Source organism: Nomascus leucogenys, chromosome 12 (genome assembly GCF_006542625.1).
Source record: "Nomascus leucogenys isolate Asia chromosome 12, Asia_NLE_v1, whole genome shotgun sequence".
NCBI lineage: Eukaryota > Metazoa > Chordata > Mammalia > Primates > Hylobatidae > Nomascus > Nomascus leucogenys.
The window spans coordinates 5,473,659-5,489,710 of record NC_044392.1 but is presented as its reverse complement, the minus strand read 5'-3'; the positions used below and the strand labels follow the sequence as shown (position 1 = coordinate 5,489,710).

At 50.3% G+C, this 16,052-nt stretch overlaps 1 protein-coding gene across 2 annotated transcripts in view; it reads left to right on the top strand.

Moving 5' to 3' along the window:
• The window catches only part of STK40 (serine/threonine kinase 40), a 46,533-nt gene that overhangs the window by 16,306 nt on the left and 14,175 nt on the right, over positions 1 to 16,052 (top strand). For both annotated transcript variants that reach the window (XM_030823437.1, XM_030823438.1), the window contains exons 2-6: positions 8,221 to 8,340; positions 10,718 to 10,803; positions 11,140 to 11,283; positions 14,391 to 14,618; positions 15,368 to 15,420. In XM_030823437.1, the coding sequence (XP_030679297.1) occupies positions 8,229 to 8,340; positions 10,718 to 10,803; positions 11,140 to 11,283; positions 14,391 to 14,618; positions 15,368 to 15,420 (623 nt within the window). In that variant the 5' untranslated portion in view covers positions 8,221 to 8,228. The remainder of the gene's footprint in view (positions 1 to 8,220; positions 8,341 to 10,717; positions 10,804 to 11,139; positions 11,284 to 14,390; positions 14,619 to 15,367; positions 15,421 to 16,052) is intronic.

The window sequence follows — 16,052 nt, the reverse complement described above, 5'->3', positions numbered from 1 at the left end:
GCTGGATTTAGGGTGAGTATAAGGGCAGTGAGGCTGGAGAGGTATTCTAGGTCTGGTTAGGCTCACTGAGGAATTAGGGTTCTTCCTGAAGAGCATGGAGCCCTTGGAGCACCTCCACAGCAGGCAGAGAGACGGCAACCTCCTGGGATCTGATTGCCCAGCCCCACTTACACAGGTGGCTGAGGTGGGCTCTGCCCATGGAGTGCATCCTTCCTGATCAGCCTGAGGAGAGCAGGGCCCTACCATCCTGCATCTGGTGCAGAGAAACCCTGTGAAGATGCACTGCAGAAAGACGCCACCAGGTGGCAGGCCTGGAGATTGCATGGAGGCCCCCCTACCCACCAATTCTTTGATATAGCACAGTGTTGAAGAGAGGGGGCCATACAAGACTGAATTCCTGTTCATGCCAGGCTGGCTCTGCCCAACATATATGAGACTGCAAGTTCTGCCACTGCGGGCTGTGTATCCACAAGCCACAGGTCCCTCTGAACCTGTGAATCAGGTCTTGGGAGCTATTCGAGCAGGTTAGATTTTCTCCTCTGCCTCCGGGGACCTGAGAGTAAGTTACAGACTTCATGACCCTTCACCCCGAAACACTTGAGTATGTATCACCTAAGAACCAAGGGCATTCTCCTGTAGAACCACAATGCAATTTGCAAGTTCAGGAAATTTAACTGATACAATACTATTATCTAATAAACCGTCTATATTCAGATTTTACTAGTTGCCCAGTCATGTCCTTTATACCTTTTTTCTCCAGGATCACCCATTGTATTTCTTTGTTGTATGTCTTTAGTCTCCTTTAATCTAGAATCATTCTTCAGCTTTTCTTTAACTATCTGACATGGATGTTTTTGAAACATACAGGCCTATTGTGAATGTCCTTCAATTTGAGTTTGTTTCATGATTAGATTCAAATTATACATTTTTGGAAAAAAAAATAGCATGAGTAGATTGGGGGCGGTGGCTCACGCCTGTAATCCTAGCACTTTGGGAGGCCAAGGTGGGAGGATCACTTTAGCCCAAGAGTTCGAGACCAGCCTATGCAACATAGCAAGACCTCTTCTTTACAGAAAATTTTAAAAATTAGCCAGGTATGGTGATGTGTGCCTGTAGTCTCAGCTACCCAGGAGGCTGAGGTGGGAGAATCACTTGGGCCTGGCAGATGGAAGCTGCACTCCAGTCTGGGTGACAGAGCAAGACCGTGTCTTGAAAAAAAAAAAAACTATATATATATATAGCATGAGTAGTACATGTTTATTAAGGGCATCATGTCAGGAGGCATGTGATGCCAGTTTGTTCTGTTATTGGTGATAGTAACTTTGACCACTTGGTTAAGATTGCAGCTTGCCTTTTAATAAATGTAGGTATATTTACACACAGTGATTTCACATGTCTTTTAACTGTACTGTTCAATTGTTTTGACCAGTGCACACACCCAGAAGCTATGTCCTTCGGCAGTAAAAATTATACAGCACAATAGATGTGCTCTGCTCTCATCCCGCAGTCCTGCTCCAAGAGATCTTAAGCTGGAGGCACCAGGTCTGAATTCCAGACTCCTCCCCACCACCCACACTTCACCTCCAACTGGAGCATGACCACAGACCCACTCAGGGAGGCTGGCGGCCTCTTCATCCTGGACAGTCCCTTACTGTATACCAAGTAGGTAATTGCCAGCCTGTGTGCGCTCCTATGTGGCCGCCTGTGGGGATGCTTCTCAGTGTAGAGTGGGGGACCCTCCATGCCTTGGCCAGGCCTCAGCTGCTTTGTAGTTGGGTAGACATGAGGACAGACTGAGCTGGGGAGATCAGTGGCAGCGTTTCATCTACTCAGTGCCATCTTTGTTTGTACCCCTCATCCCTTTGGAGATTGGTGTGTCTACCAGGTTGAACCATGGGGTAGAGCTATCCCTGCCAGCTCTCCTGGACCTGGTCACACTGTACCACTGGACTCTGGGCATCTTCAGCCTTGGAACCCTTATGTGGCTCTGATGGCCTGGCTTTCACTGCCTTGCTGGGAGATCTGGGCTCATATTGCCCAGTAGCTTTAGGGTGAGATGACTTTAGCCCCAAATTGACAGAGTAAGATCAGGTATCCCCTACTCAGGCCATGCAGTGGGAGCTGTCCCACAGGTGAGGCCCTCTCACACTGAGGCCCACACTTGCTCCCCAGGCTTGGCAAAGCAATGGAACCCCCTGCTTTCAGAATCGGGCACAGCTACAGCCTGCGGACGGCGGAGTGCCAGCTGGGCTCTCTTGCTGTTTCCTGGCCTTCTCGCCTCACCCTCATTGTTGCCTCACTGAGCTTCCTGTTGAGTTCAGGTTCTAAGGGGACTGGTGCTGACTTGTGAGGATAGAATGTAGAAGAGTTGGCCAGGCACAGTAGCTCATGTCTGTAATCCCAGCACTTTAGGAGGCCAAGGCAGGCGGATTACCTAAGGTCAGGAGTTCAAGACCAGCCTGGCCAACATGGTGAAACCCTGTCTCTACTAAAAATACAAAAAAAAAAAAAAAAAAAAAAAAATTAGCTGGGTTTGGTGGTAGGTGCCTGTAATCTCAGGTACTTGGGAGGCTGAAGCAGAAGAATCACTTGAGCCCGGGAGGCAGAGGTTGCAGTGAGCAGAGATTGCGCCATTGCACTCCAGCCTGGGCGACAGAGCAAGACTCTGTCTCAAAAAAAAAAAAAAAAAAAGAAAGGAAAAGAAGAATGTAGAAGAGTTAACAGATTCAAAGCTCCAGAGACTGCTAAGCAAGGACTGTTGAGTTCCTGGGGCACCGAGTAGTGGGTCCTGTACTCCACCCAGCCTGAGGACCAGATGTCTGGGGGAACCTGGGCTCCCAGTCTTCCTGAGACCAGAGTAGCTGGTGCATCATCATCACAGATCTCACTGTGAAGCCGGGGGCCCTCTGAGCAGGCGCCCTAGAGGAGTGTTTGTGGACAACTTGCAGGTGTGTCTCTGGAGGGACGCACAGCTGGATGATTGGAGGATGGGGCAGGGAAAGGAGGGTCTGTCCCTGGGAGCTGTGTCTTTGCTCACCCTACTAGTAAGCCTGCAGCGGCTTCCAGTTTTCTGGGCCTGCCTCTTCATGATGCTTCCTTTGCTTCAGTCAACTCTGGGTAGCATGAAGGGGTGGCAGGAAGGGAGGCAGCCTTGCTCCCTCTTCCCCCGCGAGCGTCTTTTTCATCTCCCTGCCCGTCTGCTGCCATCCTTCTGTCGGCCTGTGTCTTGGAGCAGTTCCCATGCCGTTTGCTTGAGTCGAATCCTGAGCGGGGGGAGGGGTGGGTCAGGCTGAGCCCACTCATTGTCTGTGCTGCAGCTGCCCCCTGCAAACTGTTGTCTAGACCATGCCCGTGCGTAGGGCGCGTAGGCGGCGTCTACACAGATGTTACACGCCTCCCTGGTGCTCTCCAGGGACCTGAGAAAGAAAGAGGAGGCTCACTGCTCCCAGGAAGACAGGGAACAGGATCAGAAGGGTGGTGATACCAACTTACTACTGGAAGCAGTGGGCAGCGCAGGACAGGCCCAAGGCCGCCAACCCTGGCAATGACTGTCGCCAACTGGAGGGAAGGTATCCGTTCACTCATGGAGTATCTGCTGGGCCTGGCAGTGGGCTGCAGTGGTTTTATATATATGTTTATACATTTGTTTTTCCTTGTGAAATTTTCAGTTGTGGTGGAATTCTTCTGGTGGAGGGGGGCTGACGTTAAGCATATAAACACAAATAAATACATAGTTACAAAATCTGGAAGGTACTATGGAGGAAAATTACAGACCACCATGAGTGAAACTAACTGGGACCCCCTGGTCATGAGGCTATCAAGGAAGACTTCTCTGAGGAAGTGATACTTATATTGAGAAGGATGCATAGGGGTTAGCCATGCAAAGAGCAGGAACACAGTACCAGACACTTTACTGCCCAGCTTTTAAAGATACTTCTGGAAGCAGTTTTACCCTTCTCTGCTTTTATGTGAATGACATTGAATCTGCTTCCAGCATGAGCCTCTTTGGCAGAAGGCCCAGCCAAGCCTAACTGTGGCTTCTGCTCCATCTGGGGACTGTTGGGGCTCAGTGAGTTACACAATCCTAGTTATTCTCAAAATCAAGTCATGGCTGTGTTCCCCAGTGGCGCAGCTCTGAAAGCAAATTGGGATGATGGGAGGCGAGCCTGGTAGATTAGACCTGCAGTGCATTTGATCATCCCTCCTACTTTCCGGTTCACCACGTATAGTCAGTCTCTTAGGGTTTAGAATAAGGGTCAAAACAGGCCAGGTGCAGTACTCACGCCTGTAATCCCAACACTTTGGGAGGTTGAGGCGGGCGTATCACCTGAGGTCGGGAGTTTGAGACCAGCCTGACCAACATGGAAGAACCCCATCTCTACTAAAAATACAAAATTAGCCAGGTGTGGTGGCACATGCCTGTAATCCCAGCTGCTTGGGAGGCTGAGCAGGAGAATCGCTTGAACCTGGGAGGCTGAGGTTGCAGTGAGCCAAGATCACACCATTGCACTCCAGCCTGGGCAACAAGAGTGAGACTCCATCTCAAAAAAAAAAAAGAATAAGGGCCAAAACAATAGCATGTGAGGATTTCACCTTACTGGTGAAGACGCACCTGTTCTCAGAGTAGGAGACGGCTTCCAGGAGTATCAGCAAAAACAAAATAAAGGAAAAGACAGAAATATTTAACTACATAAAAAGTCAACCTTATTTTTAATTTTAATTTAAAAAAATGTAAATGTTATATTAATTTTATTGAGATGGGTCTCACAACATTGCCCAGGCTGGGCTCGAACTCCTGGGCTCAAGCAATCCTCCTGCCTCAGCCTCCCAAAGTGCTGGGATTACAGGCGTGAGCCACTGCACCCAGCCCTTAACCTTTTCTTTTTATTTTTTTAATTAAAAAAAAAGAAAAAAAGCTGTATGTCAGTTACATCCTTACATAGAAAGAGCTTCTAAAAATCAGTAACACTAATACACATATAGCAGTAAAAAATAGAAAAAGAATATAAAGGAAATTCATAAAAGAAATAATAGACACAGCCAGTAAGCATATGAAACAAATTCAACCTCAGAAATAATGAAAGAATTATGGATTCTAAAATGCTGTGCTTTTTGTTGCCCACCAAATTGGCCATTTATAAGAGCAGGGAAATAACTCAGTCCTGGTGCAAGTTCTGGAACTCACTGGACTGTAAATTGGCACAGCCATCCTGGAAGCAGCCTGGCAGCATCTGTCAAATACCTTAAAAACATGCCCCCCTTGTATTAGCCTAATGGGGGTTTTTTTAAAATGCACCCCACTTGAGTCTGCAATTCTGCTTCTTGGAATTTATCCAGAGGGAGACAGATAAGTATGACAAGATGTATACTTGTTTTTGTTTTTGTTTTTTTCTTTTTTTGAGACAGAGTCTTGCTCTGTCACCCAGGCTGGAGTGCAGTGGTGCGATCTCGGCTCACTGCAAGCTCCACCTCCTGGGTTCACACTATTCTCCTGCCTCAGCCTCCCGAGTAGTTGGGACTACAGGCGCCTGCCACCACACCTGGCTAATTTTTTGTATTTTTAGTAGAGACAGGGTTTTACCGTGTTAACCAGGATGGTCTCGATCTCCTGACCTCGTGATGTGCCCTCCTTGGCCTCCCAAAGTGCTGGGATTACAGATGTGAGCCACCGCGCCTGGCCAACAAGATGTATACTTGTATATGCGTGACTATTAATTCTTTTTTTTTTTTTTGAGACAGAATCTCACTCTGTCACCCAGGCTGGAGTGCAGTGGCATGATCTGGGCTCACTGCAAGCTCCACCTCCCGGGTTCACGCCATTCTCCTGCCTCAGCCTTCTGAGTAGCTGGGACTACAGGCACCTGCCACCACGCTCGGCTAATTTTTTTTTTTTTTTTTTTAGTAGAAACGGGGTTTCACCGTGTTAGCCAGGATGGTCTCGATCTCCTGACCTCGTGATCCGCCTGCTTCGTCCTCCCAAAGTGCTGGGATTACAGGCATGAGCCACTGCGCCCGGCTAATGCTTTTTAAATGGAAAGAACCTAGATGTCCATAAATAGGGAATGGTCAGAGGAATCACTGTATATTTGTACCAAGGAGCCTGTGTAGCTATCTCAAGTCATGTTGCAAAAGAATATTGTGATGCGGGGATGTTAATGGGTTTTTGTTTTGTTTTTTTACAGCTTTATTGAGATGTATTTCACATACTATAAAATTTATCCTTCATGGTTTTTTTTGTTTTGAGATGGAGTCTTGCTGTGTCCGCTAGGCTGGAGTACAATGGCGCCATCTCAGCTCATGCAACCTCCGCCTCCCTGGTTCAAGCGATTTTCCTGCCTCAGCCTCCCAAGACAGGCGCCCACCACCATGCCCAGCTAATTTTTTTTTTAGACAGAGTCTCTCTCTGTTGCCCAGGCTGGAGTGCAGTGGTGTGATCTCAGCTCACTGCAAACTCCGCCTCCTGGGTTCAAGCGATTGTTGTGCCTCAGCCACCAAGTAGCTGGGATTACAGGTGTGCACCACCAGGACCAGCTAATTTCTGTATTTTTAGTAGAGACAGGGTTTCACCATGTTGGCCAGGCTGGCCTTAAACTCCTGACTTCCGGTGATCCACCCACCTCAGCCTCCCTAAGTGCTGGGATTACAAGCGTGGAGTCACTGCGCCTGGCCTCCCTTAATGTATTTTAGGTGGGAAAAAAGGAAACTTATAAAACAGCATCACAGCGTGGTCCACATGTTTGTAATAATAAAACTTTATATAAGCATACACACAGTCACACACAGGAAAAACATGCTGAATGTTAACAGCAGTTACATCTGGGAGGTAAGGTCATGGGTACCTTATTTTCTTATTTTTGCATATGTGTATTTTCTAATGTTTCTGCAGAGAACATCAGTTACTTTCATAGGAAGAAAAATACAGGAACAGGCTGGAGTCCTGTGTTTTTGAGTCCAATATGGAAGGGTAAAGGCTACACTCCCAAGGTGGGTGTCAGGCCTCTATCCTGGGCCGCCTCTCACCACTCCCTGCCTCGCGTTGGATGCTTGAGCAACACAAACTACCTGGAGTTGGTGGCTTGCGTGCCATTTCTTACCTGGGCATGTTTGCTCACTGAGGCCCTCCTACCATGAAGGTCCTTGCCCTTTGCCTGGCCCACTCCTGTATCCTTAGGGAAGTTTTCCCAGAGCCCCGCGCCCACACTGGGCATCCTGTGACCCTGACCTTCCCCATGTGGAACTCGTCTGTACACATCTGTTTCCTTGTCCCCCCACCGGACCCTGCTTTGCCAAGGTGTTTGACTTTGGAGAGCTGGAAGAAACAACTCCTCTTTTGTGTTTTTATCTGTTATTTTTTAATCTGTGTCCAGAGGTGTCTTTTAGCCTCTGGCCCCAATGTCCGCCTTTCATTTTTACGCAGGAGGATCTCGGGATTATCAGGCAAATCAGAGTGCTCAGTGATCTTCAGTAGTGTTCTTTAACTGATCCTTAGATACACAATGAATTTTCTTTTTCTGAAAAGTAATTCAGGAAAAGTTTGAGTTTATGAGGGAAGAGAAAGTAAACTCTGCCATTGACAACTTGGGGCGTTCTTTCATCGGAGAGAACCAGAGAGTCAAGGAAAGATGGGGAGAGGGGTTCTCAGGGCTGTAGTCATCAAACTCCGTGGGCGTAAGAAGCCCCCAGGCCTCATGTAACAAGCATTCCATTTCTGGGGCCCACTGTCCAGATACGGGCCAGGAATGGGCACCTCGGGTCATTAGGCTGTAGGTATTTGGAGGGCAGGTCTCACTTTGGGAATAGTTGCTCGCCTCAGGGCTGGGGTTCAGCTGGATGGGTCTGGCTCTCCTCTCTGTCTCTGTGGTAGTCTCTTGGGGCTCTGTTTGGTATTAGCATCTGCGCAAAGCCCAGTTTTCTCCTCTCTGAATTTAACTGGCCACTTGGTGGTGGTGGTGTGTTGGCTCCCCGCCTCTGTACCCTGTATATCCTGCCTTAAAGGATGTCCACCTTTAGTATCTAATTAATCCCAAGTAAAGGAGCTGTGGTTCTTTGTCACTTGGAGCCTTGGATGCTCCTCTGGGAGCAGGAGGAGGTGGCGGCTGCAGCGGAACAGCAGCAGCGGCAGCTGTGTGACGCATCCCAAGTCAAAGACCTGCAGGCTGGGTTAGCATAAGGAAACTTGCTGACTTACTCAGTGAGAAGGGGTCTTTCTGTCTTATCCAGAGCTGAGAATGAAGCGGAGAGCATCAGACAGAGGAGCTGGGGAAACGTCGGCCAGGGCCAAGGCTCTAGGAAGTGGGATTTCTGGAAATAATGCAAAGAGAGCTGGACCATTCATCCTGGGTAAGCCTCTGACCTTTGGGAAAAATGGGTGGGCTGGGAGGCAGGGGCAGGGCACGTTGGCTCACGTGATCTGACCTACAGACATCAGAGTGAGGTGGCCTACCCACAGTAGCGTGTGGTCCTGCCCTGCCCCAGGCCTGGTCCCTAGCTTCACTACTTGAAATGGAGTATGTTTATATCAGTGGAAGACCCAAGCCTTGGGTCACTCTGTACCAGGGGCTGTCAGTGTTTTAGCCATACCGGCCTTAGATCAGCCTTAGCCAATTGCTAGGCTCCAACTCTCCCCCTAGAGAATCCTATGTGTGCCCCTAGAATGTTGATGTGCCCACAGGAAGCACACCCATTAGAAGTCATTAGCTGCATTAGAACCCAAGCTCTGGCCAGGTGCAATAGCTCCCTTACGTAATCCCAGCACTTTGCGAGGCCGAGGTGAGAGGATCACTTGTGGCCAGGAGTTCAAGACTTCGCAAGCTTGGGCAACATAGTGAGATCCCGTCTCTACAAGAAAAGTATAAAAATTAATTGGGCGTGGTGGCACATGCCTGTAGTCCTAGCTACTTGGGAGGCTGAGGCAGGAGGATTACTTGAGCCCAGGAGTTTGAGGTTACAGTGAGCCGTGATCATGCCACTGCATTCCAGCCTAGGCAACGGTGCAAGACTCTGTCTCTAAAAAAATAAAATAAAATGAAATAAAATAAAATGAAAACCCAAGATCTATCATTCAAGGCACTGCTTTATGCCATTCTTGGATGGCATAATTTCACAAAGCATTTTGTATAGCCCCCCCAAATTTATTTAGATTGGCACAGAAATCCTGGCACAGGTGTTGGCAGTTGGCCAGAGGAGCCGCAGAGCATTTCTGCATGATGCATAAGGACCAGCAGTCCAAATTGCTTATAGCCAGGGTTGCGGCCGGAGACCGGGCGTGAGTTTTACTTTGGGACAGCATTTTGGAGTTATAGGCACAGGATAGTTCCAGCTCCAGTCCTTCAGTACATAGTTAATGGTGTGTACCTACTACATGCCAGGCCTGTGCTGTTTGCCAGGCATGCAGCAGTGAATAAGACAGACAAGTTCCTGCCCTCACAGAGAAACACAGAAGCAGAGTAAACAACTCGCCAGTCATCACTGGTGGTGCAAGTGCCTTGAAGGAAGTTCCACGATGACGTGAGATGAGAAGGGCCCGTAGGTAGGGCAGGCAAGAAAGGCCTGTCTATGAGGAAGCACCATGTGAGCTGACACCTGAGGAGAAGCAGCAACTGTGGGAAAAGCTGGGGAAGAACATTGCAGACAGAAGAAACAGCACTGCAGAGGCCCAGCGGCAGGAAAGGGCTTACCATGTTGGGAACTAGGGGCCCAACATTAGGAGCTGGAGTACGGCATGGGACAGGGAATGGAACATCCTCAGTTAGAAAGGTGGGCAGGAACGGAATCATGCAAGGCCTTGGGGACCAGACAAAGGCGTTTGGATGGTATCTTAAGAGCAGTGGGTCTCTGAACATTTCACTGGTAAAAAGGAAAACAGCAGCGGAGCTTTGTTAAGAGTTTTTCACGCAGCAGTGGCACTGTGGCATCAGATTTCCACTCTGAAAGCTCGGGCAAGGCGCTGTCACGGAACAGTGAGCATTGTGCATCTCCAGAAGTACAGAAGGTCCCCAAAGCTGGCACTTGAACAGGGGCCAGATGGCTGTATCAGAATCACCGGGGAACCTGTTGCAGCTCTAGTTTCCTGGCTCCTCACCTGAAGTTGCTCTTCAGAGGATCCAGGATCTCTTGGGTTTTGTTGATTTTTTTGAGGCAGGGCTTTGTTCTGTTGCCCTGGCTGGAGTGCAGTGGCACAAACACAGTTCACTGCAGCCTCAACCTCCTGGGTTCAAACGATCCTCCCACATCAGCCTTCCAAGTAGCTGGGTCTACAGGTATGCTCCGCTATGCTCGGCCAATATTTTATTTTTTGTAGAGAAGAAGTCTCACTATGTTGCCCAGGCTGGTCTCAAACTCCTGGGCTCAAGCAGTCCTCCCACCTCAGCCTCCCAAAGTGTTGGGATTACAGGTGTGAGCCACCGCACCCAGCCTGGATCTCCTGTTTTTAATAGATGCTCCCTAGAGATTCCAGCGTGCGCCCAGGGTTGAAAACCTCTCTTTGGGAAATGTGTCTGCAAAAGCTGGACGTGCTCCAGGCAGAGCACACAATCCCCTCTATTTTTGGAGGGGAGACCTTGAAAACTCTCCACCAGGAGACCTTGGAGGGTCGGTCCAGTGCACGTGAGCTGTGGTGCCCTCCTGAATAGAAGGTCTAGTAAAAGACCACGTGGTGACCTGGCGTCATGACCGCCAGGGCTTCTGAAAAGTAGACCAGCAGCTCTCTGTGCCGTAGGTCCCCGTCTGGGCAACTCACCGGTGCCAAGCATTGTGCAGTGTTTGGCGAGGAAAGATGGCACGGATGACTTCTATCAGCTGAAGGTAAGTGAGACATGGGGGTGAGGGTGCCTCAGGAACAGGGCCTGTCATGCCAACCCACTCCTCCCTCCTCCACCTTCACACCTGCGTCACTGTGAACAAGAGTAGCGCCGTTTCTTCCCGAGAAGCAATCAAGTTCACAGTCTCCCTCAGAACAACTTCTGATTTAAAGAGTTTTGTCTGTGCATAAATTACATCGCCATCATATTAAGAAAAACGATTTCACTTGGTGTGTTTGTGTGTGCGTTGTGCACAAATGTCATGTTCCCCCGTTCTGGTCGTTCTGCTGTGTAAAGTGAGGTGTTCTGGGTTTGGTTTTCTTTTTATGCTTTCCTAAAGATCCTGACCCTGGAGGAGAGGGGGGACCAAGGCATAGAGAGCCAGGAGGAGCGGCAGGGCAAGATGCTGCTGCACACCGAGTACTCGCTGCTGTCTCTCCTGCACACGCAGGACGGCGTGGTACACCACCACGGCCTCTTCCAGGTGAGCGGCCTGCCCCTCACCCTTCGTGCCCACCTCTGGCTGGCTCTGGGGGCTGCCACTTGCTGGGGCCACAGCCATACGAGCAGCTCACGTGACCCTTGGGTGTCCCTGCCATGCTAGGTACATCAGGACTTCCAGCGGGGGTGGGCTGGGCTGGGCTGGGCTGGAAGTCAGGCTGGGCCACACTAGCTGTGCTCCTCTGGGGATGGTTATAGCCTAGCCAGGAATGCACACAGTTTGCATCTTAACAGCAGCCAGGCTTTCTTTGAAGAGCCACTTTTCTGAGAAAAGAGGAAAGCAAGAAGTCACTTAAAGACACCTGGGCCCACGCCGGGCACGGTGGCTCACAACTGTAATCCCAGTACCTTGGGAGGCCGAGGTGGGTGGATCACAAGGTCAGGAGATCGAGACCATCCTGGCCAACAAGGTGAAACCCCGTCTCCACTAAAAATGCAAAAATTAGCTGGGCATGGCGGCACGCAACTGTAGTCCCAGCTACTTGGGAGGCTGAGGCAGGAGAATTGCTTGAGCCCGGGAGGTAGAGGTTGCAGTGAGCCAAGATTGTGCCACTGAACTCCAGCCTGGGCAACAGAGCGAGACTCTGTCTCAAAAGGGCCCTTGTCTTTTTTTTTTTTTTTTTTTTTTGAGGTGGAGTCTTGCTCCGTCGCCCAGGCTGGAGTGCAGTGGCCCAATCTCAGCTCACTGCAAGCTCCACCTCCCAGGTTCACGCCATTCTCCTGCCTCAGCCTCTCCGAGTAGCTGGGACTACAGGCGCCCGCCACCACACCCGGCTAATTTTTTGTATTTTTAGTAGAGACGGGGTTTCACCGTGGTCTCGATCTCCTGACCTCGTGATCCGCCCACCTCGGCCTCCCAAAATGCTGGGATTACAGGCGTGAGCCACTGCACCTGGCCTTTTTTTTTTTTTTTTTTTTTTGAGACATTTATTTGCTGGGCAAACTGAATGCCTGAGCAGGTGGAAGGGCAGGTGGCCAGGTCCCTTAGGAAAGGTATTGATTAACAGTGTGTACCTGCCAAGAACCATTCTTGGGGCAGCACTGAAGTTGTGTCTCCAGAAATGAAGAGTTGGGTTCAGAATGACCGGGAGGCCTCCTTCACAGGCCTGGGAACAGCCCCATTCCTCAGCTGAGCATCCACTGAGCCCTCAGCCGTTTGCTGGCCAGGACCAGCTCTTGCTAAGACAGACCTGCTGTTTGAGAGGCAGCACGGTGCCAGAGAGAGCAGTCACATTTTGATGCTGACAGTCCTGGATTCAGCTAGTATGACCTTGGGCAAGTCACTTAAGGTCTCTAGGCCTCAGATGCCCCATCTATAAAATGGGGATAGTGATAACAGTACCTACCTCCAGTAGTGCTTGGGACGATGAATGAGATTGTGTCAAGCACCAAGCTGCTGCTGGAACGCTGTCATCATCATTGCTGTTCAGGCAATAAAAACTCCTTGTCAGCTTGAGTTCCTGAAATAAAACAAATGGAAAGCACTTCTCACCCCCATGTATACACCCCACCAAGGTCTTTTTTCTTAGATTTGCAATTAGAGGTGACTCAGAGTATTTTTAGGCAACTCCAAAAATTAGAGTATCCCCATAAACATGAAATCAAATTGAGGGTGATTGTGGTTTCTTGGTATTTTGTCTCTGATATCTTCAGAAGCTTGGCCTTAGTTCATGTCATTTTGGATGAGAGAACCTGGGTGATCAGAAGTGTTTCTAGTGTACTGTCTGTGTGCCAGACACTGTGCTAGGAAAAGCAAATAGGAGGTGTGGTCCTGCTCTTAAGAAGAAATGTGGAGGCCAGGCACGGTGGCTCACGCCCGTAATCCCAGCACTTTGGGAGGCTGAGGCGGGCGGATCACGAGGTCAGAAGATTGAAACCATCCTGGCTAACACGGTGAAACCCCATCTCTACTAAAAGTACAAAAAATTAGCCGGGCCTGGTGGCGGGCGCCTGTAGTCCCAGCTACTCGGGAGGCTGAGGCAGGAGAATGGCGTGAACCTGGGAGGCGGAGCCTGCAGTGAGCCGAGATCACGCCACCGCACTCCAGCCTGGGCAACAGAGTGAGACTCTGTCTCACAAAAAAAAAAAAAGAAAAAGAAGAAATGTGGATATTCAGTCCTTCAGGAGTTCCCCAGAGGGGACAGTCAGTCTACCCCGCATGACACCAAGGACTTCCTCAAGCTGGTCAGATGAAGTCCCCAGGTTGTACCTGTTTTTTGTCTTACTCGAAATACCTTTCAGCAAGGAAAATGGGTCTAGAGTTTGCTACCATTGTGTCCATCTCGCAGCCACAACATTGGTGGCAGTACCCACTTCCTGAGCCCTGGCAGTGCAGGACCTAAGCACAGGACATGGATTGTCTTATTTACTTCTCTTGGGCTGTGAGGGAGGGATTACTAGCTCCCTTTTACCAGTGAGGAACTAGAGACCTGGAGAGGGTAAGCAAACTGCCCCAGGTCCCATAGCTAAGACAAGGTGTCTGAGGCCTGAACCCAGCAGTCTGAGGTCAGAGTCACTCTTAGCCATCATGTGACTGTCGGGAATACTGCGTCCCGACAGTCCTCTTTTCTGAGAAAAGAGGAAAGCAGGAAGTCACTTGAGGAAAACAGGTGTCCTGGACACACAGAACCTGTGTGGCCTCTGGAGCCTGCCAAGATTGACCTCTTTCTAACTTCCACCATCTTAGACATCAAAAGGGGGTTCTGTTGGTGGTACTGGAATCTGGGTGCCATGGAGGGAGGATTCCCATTTTTGCTGCTTGAGCACTGGGCTAAGAGGGTCCTTGGGCTTTAAATGCCCAGACGTGATCTGAATCCTTTGCATTATGATCAAAGCATTAAGCCTCCACCTGAGATGTTTTAGCTTCAGCCTCTTGCTGGTCCTGGCATTTGGCACACACTAGGCTGCACAGGGCTGAGCCGCCCCATGGTCTAGGCTGCCCGGGCCTCAGTCCTCTATGGCCCGCACTTGCAGGCTAATTCCAGGCTCCCTCACTGGTGTGAGTGTCCAATTCCAGAGGAGAGTCCCAGGCCCTGGCCTTGGCCCTGCCAAGTTCACAGCCAAGCCGTGCGCTGCCCCCTTGCCTCCCAGGACCGCACCTGTGAAATCGTTGAGGACACAGAATCCAGCCGGATGGTTAAGAAGATGAAGAAGCGCATCTGCCTCGTCCTGGACTGCCTCTGTGCTCATGACTTCAGCGACAAGACCGCTGACCTCATCAACCTGCAGCACTACGTCATCAAGGAGAAGAGGCTCAGCGAGAGGGAGACTGTGGTCATCTTCTACGACGTGGTCCGCGTGGTGGAGGCGCTGCACCAGGTGAGGCCACACCCTGCTGCCGCGCCTTCTGGCCACAGAAAGCCACCTTTGCTGCTGCTGAGCGGAAGGCAGCTCTGTCCTGTGCACCCAGGTGTGCTTTGCAGCTGGGAGTGTCCAAAAGAAGAGTGACTGAATGGCAGGTGCACAGAGTGAGGCACAGTGCCACCCTGCAGGCCACCTTCCTGGTGAGGGCTGACCTGCAGCCCAGCTGTGGTAATTCCCCATCAGTTAAGAGGCCTGGTGTCCACCCCCATGTAGTGATGACAGTGAGATACCCACCAAAGCAACTACAGCACATCTGAGCTTTTTGTAGGATTAGAGGTGTCAGGCACACTGGGACAAAGGATAGGAGAGCCTGAGCCTCTTCCCGGTGCACCGCTTCTGTGGGCCAAGCCTGTGGTACTTAGTCACAAAGCCATGACACCTCCTCCCTAACCCCCAGATCCATCCTGTCCATGGAATGTCTAATGGAGGGAAAAAAATGAGTGACTTTCCCCACCAGCCACTGCCCTGAGGGGAGAAAGAGCTAAAGAAGCTGCCACAGATGGGGAGACACTGACTAGATGCACATTCATTCCCCATCCAGATGCGTAGGTCATGCGAGCTTAGAACTGTCCTGATCTGCCTGTGCTCGGAGCCTAAAGAGACACATCATAGAATTTTTCCCACCTTCTCGAACACCTGGAGAGGTGGGCCCTGACCCCACGTCTCACATTGACAATATAAACCATACACCTGTTGTTTTACAGAAAAATATTGTGCACAGAGACCTGAAGCTGGGGAACATGGTGCTCAACAAGAGGTAAGATCCCTGTCTCTTCATCCATACAGTTACCCCGGGGCTGGGGGGGGCTACACATTGCAACTCTCCAGTGCCCGGCAGTGTCCTCGTGAGGATTCCGACTCAAAACAACCCACTTCCTCCAGGAATCCCAGGGCTCGGAGGACGGGATGAGCGTGGGGATTGGGGGCGTGCTGAGACTGGGAGTTCTGAGCCACAGAAAGGGAGCTCTGGGAAGAACTTTAGATCTCCTCCCTGGTGCATTTATTTGTCACGCCTGGCTCCTAGTGGGTACGCAGAAAATTACTGTAAAAATGGACTAAATGGTCAGGCGTGGCGGCTCCCGCCTATAATCCCAGCACTTTGGGAGGCTGAGGCGGGAGGATCACTTGAGCCCAGGAGTTTGAGGCCAGCCTAGGCAACATAATGAAGACCCCATCTCTACAAAAAAATATATATTTTTTGAATGGACAAATGGGGTGAAGGAATGAGCAAAATGAGGCCTTGTCATAGGTCAGTTTCCTCAGGAAACAGACTCTGAGGTTTACGTGCAGAAGGTTTACTGTGAAGTGCTCTCAGGGTGAGGGGGTGGAATTAGGCAGAGGGAGAAGCTGAACTGCAGTGAAGTCCCAGCAGGGCCTCAGCCTGAAAAA